Raw genomic sequence first — 9,596 nt, forward strand, 5'->3', positions numbered from 1 at the left:
ACCCGTGGCCTTGGTGTTATCAGCACCGCACTCTACCGAGTGAGCCACGGGCCGGCCCGTACCAGAAATTCTAAACCAGACCTTTCCTCACTTCCGTGTTGCCATGGGACTCTGGGAAGTACCCACGTTTCAGTTCTCAAAAAATTAAAATTACGAAGGGCCTGCAATGGTGCGTGTGTTCTTAATGGCTAATGCAAGTTCACTCCAGCATGGGTGCTTCCCTGACTGACATCACCTGACGCTGAGGGAGAGGCCTTGGTTAACTGCATAACCAGGACTTGAAGGGATCTGAGAGAACTGATTTGTGGGTTTATCAGTGGGTGCATATATTCTGATATGACTCCAAAGCCCTCTGTCCAGGGCTAGTATAAGGAGAGACAGGCATCCTCTGGGCTGGTGGCTGTAGAAACCTTGTATTGGAGGGAGGCCCTCCATCAGGCTGGCTTGGCAGGTTCAAGTTTAGGCTTCAGGCCAAGTTGAGAGGCCCTTAGAAAACAATAGTGTTGCTTTAGCCAGGCTGTCCAGAACAATCACCAGGGGAGCTTTTCCAAATTGCTTGTGACCTCCACTGGGAGCCCACCTATTCCCCACATGCCCCCCAGGAGAGCACCAGAGGAGGAATACAGAAATCCAGGAGCTGGGCTGGCACTGAGTGTAGGCCCAGGGGGAGACCTGCGCAAGGTCGGGCTGACCGCTGCCGACCCCAGGGCCCAGCGAGAGGCTGCAGGCTGCCTCCACGGCAGTGCGAATCAAGCTGGCAGCCTGGCAGGGCAGCTTCTGAACGGAATCCGGGGCAGGCAGAGAGATTGTCTGGGGTGTTGTCTGTGGGGCCTCAGAGAGGGGCCTAAGGCCTTCATCAGTTAGGACCAGACCCCAGAAGTTGGGCAGCTCTGGATCTTTGGGCAAGTCAGTCACCTTGGGGCCCAAAGCTCCCCATCTGTAAAATGGAGTCCATCCTAATTGGTGCACCAATTCCCAGGATCCTTGGGAGGATAAAGAGAGAAAACAGATATGCAAGGGATTCTAAGTGCACAAACTATGCCTCTTAATCAATCACTGTTGTAGTCCCAACAGGAAGTGTAGTGCCCGGAACACAGTGCTAGGTAAATGAAGGAGAGAAACCCTGGCAAACACAAGAGAACATTACAGGCTACAAAGGGGCCTCAAACTATGTGATTGCAGGCACCTCTAAAGCCTCATGTTCTTCATCTTGGGAGGATGAATAACTATGCTTAAGGAGACCTCAGACAAGTGCCTGGCCCAGAAGAGGCCCTTGATAAACATCAGGCAGCTTAGACCAAACTATGGGGCGAGTGGAGCTGTGGAGTGTTTATTCGCCCAGCCAGCGTTTCTTGAGCATCTGCTATGTAAAGGCAGCGTTGTGGACACTGTACAGAGTAGCAGCCAAGATCCATTTAGGCTTTTGGAACTTGAAGTTTGTGGCAGAGGGAAAAAAAAGAGATAGGGTAATTATAGGTTATGAAAAGTGCTAGAAGGCACTAAATGGGGGTAATATGATAGAGGTGGGGAGCACTGTTTTTAGATGGGAGGTCAGGGCGTGTCTCCAAACCAAGACCTGAACAATGAGGAGGAACTAGGGGGGTGTGGTAGGGGTATGAGAGAACATTCCAGGTAGTATGGGAATAGCAAGGGCAAAGACCCTGAGGTTCAGGAAAGAGAAGGAACCACCCTAATGGCAGCCCCAGCCCACCTTCAGCACATGGATTGCGCAGCAGGTTCCTGCGGAGGCTGTTCAGAAAGTAGAAGATCTTCCAGTCGGCCACAGGCTGGTCCCAGTCCTTGGTGATGAAGCCCTCGTGCAGGCTCTTGCGCTTCCACAGGGTTGCAACGTCAATGAGGTCACGCCACAGGCTGCAGACGGGGCGGCAGCGCAGCAGCAGCTCCCGGGCGGGCACGTGTGTGAACAGCTCCAGCAGGATGTTCTCAGGCAGCTCGTTGATGCTGACCAGGGCCATGGCGGGGTGGGGAGAGCACAGGCCTGCAGGGAAGACAGTGCTTATGAGCCCTGACCAAAGAGGTGCACCCCGCAGATCCCTAAGGACTTCACTGGAATCCTGTTTCCTCTTTTGTGAAAACAACAGGGGTTAGACGAGTATTTCTGAGAGTCCTTCCAGTACATAGGAGGCCCTCGACATGCAGAGTGGTCACATTTCACACATTTGGAAAAGCCCAATAAAAATATTGTTAAATAAAAATTATAGGGGGCCATTGTTAAGGACTCAGTTCCTGCACTAGGCTCCAAAAGACCAGACTAAAAACAAAAATGGATTCACCTGTGCTAAGTTCCAGGTCACCAAACCTAAAGTAAGCTGTGATCTAATCTGAGTGATCAGGAGAGAGACAAAACAGCCTATTTCCCATACAGGCCAGTTTCAGTGTTCGATAGGCATGATAATTATTTTCTTTATTGTCCTGTCTCCCTGTTCCCACCTATTATGGATTGAACTGTGTCCTCCCAAAAGTTTAACGTGTTGGAGGCTTGGTCCTCACTGTGACAGTGTTAAGAGGGTGGGAAATCCTACGGTGGTAGTTGAAAGGTGGGGGCTTGGAGAGGTGACTGGGTTGTGACTGCTCCGCGTCGGCCTGGAGCCTGCAGCCTCGGCCGGTGNCCCGCGGGGCCCTCCCACCCGGGGGGAGCGCGAGGGAGGCGGACTCCGGGCGGGGTCTGGGGCGTGGCCTCGGGCGGGCCCCAAGTGACTCAGACGCAAAAAGCTCTTAGGGGTTTTGGTCGGGATTAAGCTCGTTAATTCCTTCCTTCGTTCATCGACTATTCATCAAGCCGCTCCTTCAGGCCACCACCACGGGTCGCTCAGGCTGTGCACTGCTCAAGGCGGCTGGCCCAGGCCGCAGTGTTGATCCCAGTCAGGGCCGCATCTTCTCCACAGAAGGGTGTCTTTCTCCAGTTTGCTATTCAGCGGGTGGGTGGTTGTTCCACCCTGGTGAGGCCCTAATCTAGTCCACTGCTGACTGAGATAGTTAAACTTAACAAGTACTTATGTAGCACCTACTGTGTGCCTAGTACCATCCTAAATGCTTTGGCTTCATCCAAAGTCAGTAAAGCTCTGGGCAAAGACTAGCACCAGGAAGCAGTGGTTGGGTGTCACTGCAACCCAGCATGAGGTGTACTACAGGCTACCCAGAGGTGTCCACGCACCCCGCCCCCCGCCTGGGGACCGGCCTCCAGAGGAAGCTAGCAGGTCAGGAGGACTGTCAGGGGAGATGTCTGCATCGCATGGTTCTGCGATGGTCTGACTCCTGAAATGCCAACCCCTCTCTGTACCATGAACAGAAACCACACCATTGCACCTTCTGCAGTTCCAGGCAGTACTGCCCATGAAGTTTGTCTTTCCTGCCAGAAACCGTAGGGCACAGGTTGGGCTGGGAACACCTTTTATTTGGCCACATAAGTGACTCAGACGCAAAAAGCTCTTAGGGGTTTTGGTCGTGATTAAGCTTGTTAATTCCTTCCTTCGTTCATCGACTATTCATCAAGCCGCTCCTTCAGGCCACCACCACGGGTCGCTCAGGCTGTGCACTGCTCAAGGCGGCTGGCCCAGGCCGCAGTGTTGATCCCAGTCAGGGCCACATCTTCTCCACAGAAGGGTGGGTGTCTTTCTCCAGTTTGCTATTCAGCGGGTGGGTGGTTGTTCCACCCTGGTGAGGCCCTAATCTAGTCCACTGCTGACTGAGATAGTTAAACTTAACAAGTACTTATGTAGCACCTACTGTGTGCCTAGTACCATCCTAAATGCTTTGGCTTCATCCAAAGTCAGTAAAGCTCTGGGCAAAGACTAGCACCAGGAAGCAGTGGTTGGGTGTCACTGCAACCCAGCATGAGGTGTACTACAGGCTACCCAGAGGTGTCCACGCACCCCGCCCCCCGCCTGGGGACCGGCCTCCAGAGGAAGCTAGCAGGTCAGGAGGACTGTCAGGGGAGATGTCTGCATCGCATGGTTCTGCGATGGTCTGACTCCTGAAATGCCAACCCCTCTCTGTACCATGAACAGAAACCACACCATTGCACCTTCTGCAGTTCCAGGCAGTACTGCCCATGAAGTTTGTCTTTCCTGCCAGAAACCGTAGGGCACAGGTTGGGCTGGGAACACCTTTTATTTGGCCACATGCAGCAGGACAAGGTTAGGAGAGCACCACTGTCCTTCCAGTAGGAGGGAGAGGCAGGAGTGTAAGCGTGGTCAAGTGGGTGGGGAGGTCCTGGGAATGGTAGTTCCAAAGGTGGGGTGGGGTGGGGTTGGAGTGCTCTCCACACCACAGGGACCCTGGTTGGGGAGGTCCTGGGAATGGTAGTTCCAAAGGTGGGGTGGGGTGGGGTTGGAGTGCTCTCCAAACCACAGGGACCCTGGCCTGGGCTTGGAGGTGGACAGGTGGTTCTCAAAACCCCCCTACTGCACTCATCCAGGGCTCACATGTCCCAGCTCTTAGAATCAGGCCCCAATCCCGGCACCTCTACCCTGGGTCACCCTGCACAGGATTCGCTGGGTCCTCTGGGACCCCCCTACTGCACTCATCCAGGGCTCACATGTCCCAGCTCTTAGAATCAGGCCCCAATCCCAGCCCCTCTACCCTGGGTCACCCTGCACAGGATTCGCTGGGTCCTCTGGGGAGAACTTGTCCCCACTTAGTACACATCTGGGTGGGGCCTTCATTTACAATAAAGACAGTCCCCACTTGGCCTGGACCCAACCCCACCCTACCCTGGGCCTGCCCATCTGATACCAGGCCTGGGTCAACTCTTCTGAGCAGGCAGGCAGAGAGAAAGATTAGGAGCCACAGAATGGGGCTAGAGGATGGACCAGCAGGTCCCTCCTACTTCCCAGATCTTCCCAGAGTTACAGGGTCACCTCCCAGCACCTTCACTATCCCAGGCAGCCACAGGCTTGCCAGATGTCTTGCCTGTACCTGCCCTGAGAGCCCCCAAAAAACACAGGGAGAAAGGTCCCAGGTAGGGAAGGTAAAGACACAGATCTAGGCTGGTATCTGAGCTTGGCGACCCACTCTAGAAGGAGCCTGGGGGAACACTCCACACCTCCTTGACCTCAAGTGCTTCATCTCTTAAAAGGGCCCACGCAAGCCTCCCCTGCCATGTTTGAGGTTGAGATCTCAGGTGGAGAGCTGGCCTTCCACAGAATGTGATGGCTGCTCAAGCTCAGGGGCTCCACAAAGAAGACGCAACTGGGGCCAAAAGTGAACTAAGAGGTCTGGGGGTGCCTGGCCTCCACCTCCCCTTCCCAAAGCCCAGCCCTTCTCTGACAGCAATTTACCAGTTAGGGTTCTGTGGATGGGGGCTCAGGGGGTGTCAGGGCAGTGGGGGCCCGATGGTGATGCTGCTGTTGGTGACCCTCGGGCCGTACCAGCCGGCCCAGTAGTGAGTGTCCACGCCGCCGTGCTGAAACCAGATGTAGCGGACGCCGGGTGGGTAGTTGGAGAACGTGTGGGAGACCTGGGGGGTGGCGGGGAGGCAGAGGGGGAGAGAGGTCAAGGGAGCTGACCCCGAGGGCAGCACTGCCTGAGTGGCAGGGGAGAAAGGAAGGGGCTGAATTCTTAGAGCTGGACCAGGAGTGAGCAGAATGGAGTTCTAGTCCTAGCTCTGTGATTTTGGGCAGACCACCTCCCCTCTCTGTGCCTCGCTTTCCTCATCTGTAAAATGGAGCAAAATCCTGCCCGGTCCACTCCACAGGATTATCACGTGGCTCAAAGGAACTGAAAGAAACTGCAAACTGCCAAAGAAGGCCCAGTATGGTCATCACTGGGCAGGTGTGGCTATTTAAGTTCGAATTAATTAAAATTAGGTAAAACAAACAATTCAGTTAGTTGCCCTAGGAACTCTTACTAAGTGTTGCACAGTCATCCGGAGCTACTGGCTACCGTACTAGGCGGTACAGATGCAGGCCACTTCTAGCACTGCAGAACGTTCTATTGGACGGTGCTGGTCTAGAACAGGAGTGGGCAAGCTGTGGCCTGCGGGCCCACTGACTGTTTTTGTAAATAAACTTTTAGTGGAACACAGCCATGTCCACTTGCTGTCTAAAGCTGCTTTCACACAACAGCAGCAGTGCTGAAGAGTTGAGTAGTTGTGACAGACACGGTATGGCCTGCAAACCCTAAAATCATATTTGTATCAGGTCTCTTATTATTACTATTTTTTATTTTTTGGCAGCAGGCCAGAATGGGGATCTGAACCCCTGACCTTGGTGTTATAACACCGCACTCTAACTGAGCTAAATGACCAGCCCAATGTATCTGGCCTTTAAAAAATATTTGCTGACCCTGGTCTGGATAACAGTAATAATTAATAATAGTAATTAGTGACGGTCAGTCTTTATGAACATTTTTGGTACCTGGCTTTAGCCGCATCATTTCACCGACTTAGAACTCTGTGAGGGAAGCGCTATTATTCCCATTTTACAGATGCAGCAAATGAAGCTCAGAGCAGCGGAGACGCAGGTGAGAAGTAGCAGACCTCGCACCTGAGCCTAGGCCTGGCTGACCGCGGTCTCAGCTTGCGTGGTCTGCCCTGCCCCTCCTGGGCCCACACACCTCTCTCCACTTGGCGTCGCTCTTCTGCTGGATCATCACTGGATCTGGCTGGAAGGTCCCCAGAGGTGCATGCGCGGATGACAGGAGCTGAACGCACAGCTGGTACTTGGACCCGCAATCCGGCCTGGCTGCGAACCTGCAGGCAGAGGGAGGGCCCATGAGGGCCTCAGAGATGGGGAGGCAGGGTGGGGGTGGGGCACCTGAGCAGCAGGCCCCCCACCCCAGACCCTCGCCCCAGGCACTCACCAGTCCTTGACCTCGATGTCCGGCCGTGTGGTGTCCATCAGCTCCTCCCAATACCCTTCGGCCTTGAGGTCCACCACCTGGGACTTGAGGCAGGTGCTGGGGATGGGTGGAGGGGGTGGGAGGGGCTGCGGCTCACCACCAGCACACTGGGGGGCTAGGACTGCCCCTCCCTGGGGTGGGAGAGACCCCAGGGTGAAATGACTTGGGCTTTCCCCCGCCCTGAGACCCCTGGATCTTACTAATAAGAAGTCACGAAGTATTTCTTGACCTGGTCATTGGGGAATTCGTTCCTCTGGTCTCTAGAAAGATCTTCCACCTTCCACTCATCACCTCCATTCACGTCCAGGCTCCAGAACTCAAACCCCTCTGGTGGGAAAGCAGAGCTCACACTGAAGGGAAGCCCCTCAGTGGTCACCGTCTCCCAAGCACCCCTTCCTCCCCACTCTCCTCCCTGGGTCTCAGCAGTTGCCCTCAAGCCCCCTGCTGTGGGACACTGTAGATCAACAGTGTCCACCTTGTATGAGGTGCTTCCTGAGTCCCAGGCACAGGTAAATGATTTCCACTGGGAACCTTGAGACACGTGAAGAGGTGAATGTCCAGACTCTCTTTGTGATGTGGAATGCTCTGACATGGGCCAGATAGACCTGGGTCTAGCCCCAGCTCTACCAGTTCTGGTCTCTGTGACCTTAGGCAAGTTGCTTTCCCTCTCTGTTTATTCCCTCTGTAAATTTGGGCCAAGAACAGGGGCTGGGAAGCTTTTTCTGCAAAGTGCAAAAATATTTAAAATTTTGTGGGCCACATACTGTCTCTATTGCATAGTTTTTTTTTTTTTCTTGTTTCTTTTTTTATAACCCTTTAAAAATGTAAAAATTATTCTTAACTCCTTGGCCAGATGTGGCTCACGGACAAGTTTGCCAAATGCTGTTCAAGAACATGGCTGTTGGGGAGTCAACTGAGGCAGGCATTAAAAGCTCTGGACAGCTTGGAGAAGTTGCTTTGTCATCATTTTGCTTCAGAAATTAGCCATGTCATGGAGAACAAGGTTCCCATCCCACCCCAGTGTCCACCTGACACGTTATAACACAGCAAGGGAAAAGGGGTATAGAAGCCTTGTTTCACCTGTTGTAAAATGCTGGAAAGAAGGCTGGATCTCCCCTTCTTCCACAATCGAAACCCCCTTTGCCCTCTGGGACAGTCCCAGTAGGCCTAGCCTTGGAGTCTGGGAAGTAGGCCAGTAAAATGTGGCTTTGACTTTCTGGTCTTGTATCTTGGGTGTAATTAGTCCTACATGGCCAACATTCCCTTTCTTAGGAGAGGTCACTGAGGAAGTAATCTTAAGAGTGGAATAAGAAACACCACTCTTGGCTTCAGTTTGCCCATCTGAAAAATAGGTGCATTAACAGTACCTACTTCTCAGGGTTATTGTGAGAGGACTAAGGAGTTAAACCACACAAAGACGAGCTCATAGTAAGTGCTCAATAAACGTTAGTTAGTACCATGACAGTACATGTGTTGCGGGTATGCCAGACCCTGTCTACCCCACCTTCAGCGCACGGGTTGTGCAGCAGGTTCCTGTGGAGGCTACGTAGGAAGTAGAAAATCTTCCAGTCGGCCACAGGCTGGTCCCAGTCCTCGGTGATGAAGCCCTCACGCAGGCACTTGCGCTTCCAGAGGGTCACCAGGTCAATGAGGTCTCGCCAGAGGCTGCAGACCAGGCGGCAGCGCAGCAGCAGCTGGCGTGCGGGCACGTGCGTGAACAGCTCCAGCAGGATGTTTTCAGGCAGCTCGTTGATGTTCCCCACAGCCATGGCTTGTGGTGTCTGGTCACCCTCCTGTGGTTATTGGAAAGCTAAGCTACAGAGCTGGTGTATCTGCAGCACCTGGTGGCAGTGGAGGTTCCTGTCCCAGCTCTGCCATTTACTATCCCAGGAAAATCACTGTGCCTCTCCCAGCCTCAGTTTCCTCCTCTGTAAATGAGGCCAGGAATAGCACTGACCTGCAGGTGTCATTGGGATGGTGTAAGGAGCTTGGGGCGCAGCAGATGCTCAATAAAAGGCCAGCTCTGATTGTTTCACTGGCACCTCACAACAGCCTCTAAGGAGGCCTAGGGAAGGAGCCCCAGGTCACACCGACAGAGGTAGAGCTGGGAGGGAGCCCGGGTCTTCTCTGATTCTAGGTCCAGATTTTTTTTTTTTTTTTTTTTCGGCTGGCCAGTAAGGGGATCCGAACCCTTGACCTTGGTGTTACCAACGCCGTGCTCTAACCCACTGCGCAACCGGCCAGCCCCAGACAGCCTTTGCAGGGGAAATAGCACGCAGCCCCGCAGAGCACCCCAGGCGGCCCTGTGCCTTCTCCAACCTCCCTCCCATCCTCAAATCGCGATGAGCCGCACCGGCCAGCCGGAAAAAAACGGTGAGGGTGAGACAATTGTCACTGTCTCTCACGGAGGTCCAAGTGGCTCAAGCGGCTTTCTCAAGATCACAGAGGACATGATGTGCCTGGCTGGAACTGGGGACGGGGTGGGATGGGGGAGGCCCTGCTATCTCCCCACCCCCTGCCGTGGCTGGGCTCGGGCACCGGTTATCCGGCGCGCCTGGGGCCTCCCATCCTCCGCCGAGGCTTCAAAGTGCCCCCCAAAGCCGGCGCCCGGACCCCTGCGCCTCGCTGGCGACCCCAGCCCCGGGTTTCGGCCCGCGCCGCCGCCCGCGACCGCGCAAGCACAGCCCGAGCAAGCCCCGCGGCCTGGGCTCGGCCCGGCTCGGTCCCGCTCGGCC

At 54.4% G+C, this 9,596-nt stretch overlaps 3 protein-coding genes across 5 annotated transcripts in view; 1 reads left to right on the forward strand and 2 right to left on the reverse strand.

Moving 5' to 3' along the window:
- The window catches only part of FBXO6 (F-box protein 6), a 5,141-nt gene extending 2,981 nt beyond the window's left edge, over positions 1-2,160 (reverse strand). The window contains exon 1 of the mRNA XM_008589829.1: positions 1,712-2,160. Coding sequence (XP_008588051.1) covers positions 1,712-1,976 — 265 coding nt within the window. The 5' untranslated portion in view covers positions 1,977-2,160. The remainder of the gene's footprint in view (positions 1-1,711) is intronic.
- A 2,376-nt stretch (positions 2,161-4,536) lies between these two features.
- Positions 4,537-8,999, reverse strand: FBXO44 (F-box protein 44). Of its 3 annotated transcripts, none has more exons than XM_008589835.1 (5): positions 8,366-8,999; positions 7,091-7,188; positions 6,823-6,918; positions 6,577-6,712; positions 4,537-5,479 (listed from the first exon to the last, which is right to left on the reverse strand). In XM_008589835.1, the coding sequence occupies exons 1-5, from the start codon at positions 8,628-8,630 to the stop codon at positions 5,304-5,306; spliced, it is 771 nt and encodes a 256-aa protein (XP_008588057.1). In that variant the 5' UTR covers positions 8,631-8,999; the 3' UTR covers positions 4,537-5,303. The 3 variants fall into 3 exon arrangements, with proteins under 3 accessions (XP_008588057.1, XP_008588063.1, XP_008588071.1); XM_008589841.1 differs by having other exon boundaries at positions 7,062-7,188; XM_008589849.1 differs by lacking the exon at positions 6,823-6,918.
- Positions 9,000-9,203: 204 nt separating this feature from the next.
- FBXO2 (F-box protein 2) overlaps positions 9,204-9,596 on the forward strand; it is a 7,849-nt gene continuing 7,456 nt past the window's right edge. Inside the window, exon 1 of the mRNA XM_008589922.1 lies at positions 9,204-9,316. Within this exon, the coding sequence (XP_008588144.1) occupies positions 9,204-9,316 (113 nt within the window). The remainder of the gene's footprint in view (positions 9,317-9,596) is intronic.

Source organism: Galeopterus variegatus, unplaced genomic scaffold, assembly GCF_000696425.1.
Source record: "Galeopterus variegatus unplaced genomic scaffold, G_variegatus-3.0.2 Scaffold138, whole genome shotgun sequence".
Lineage (NCBI taxonomy): Eukaryota > Metazoa > Chordata > Mammalia > Dermoptera > Cynocephalidae > Galeopterus > Galeopterus variegatus.

Coding starts and splice junctions, on each gene's coding strand:
- FBXO44 (XM_008589835.1), bottom strand. CDS start 8,630: ATGGCTGTGGGGAACATCAACGAGCTGCCTGAAAACATCCTGCTGGAG. Junction 7,189..8,365: donor GCACAACCCGTGCGCTGAAG/GTGGGGTAGACA, acceptor CTTTCCCACCAG/AGGGGTTTGAGTTCTGGAGC. Junction 6,713..6,822: donor GACATCGAGGTCAAGGACTG/GTGAGTGCCTGG, acceptor CTCTGCCTGCAG/GTTCGCAGCCAGGCCGGATT.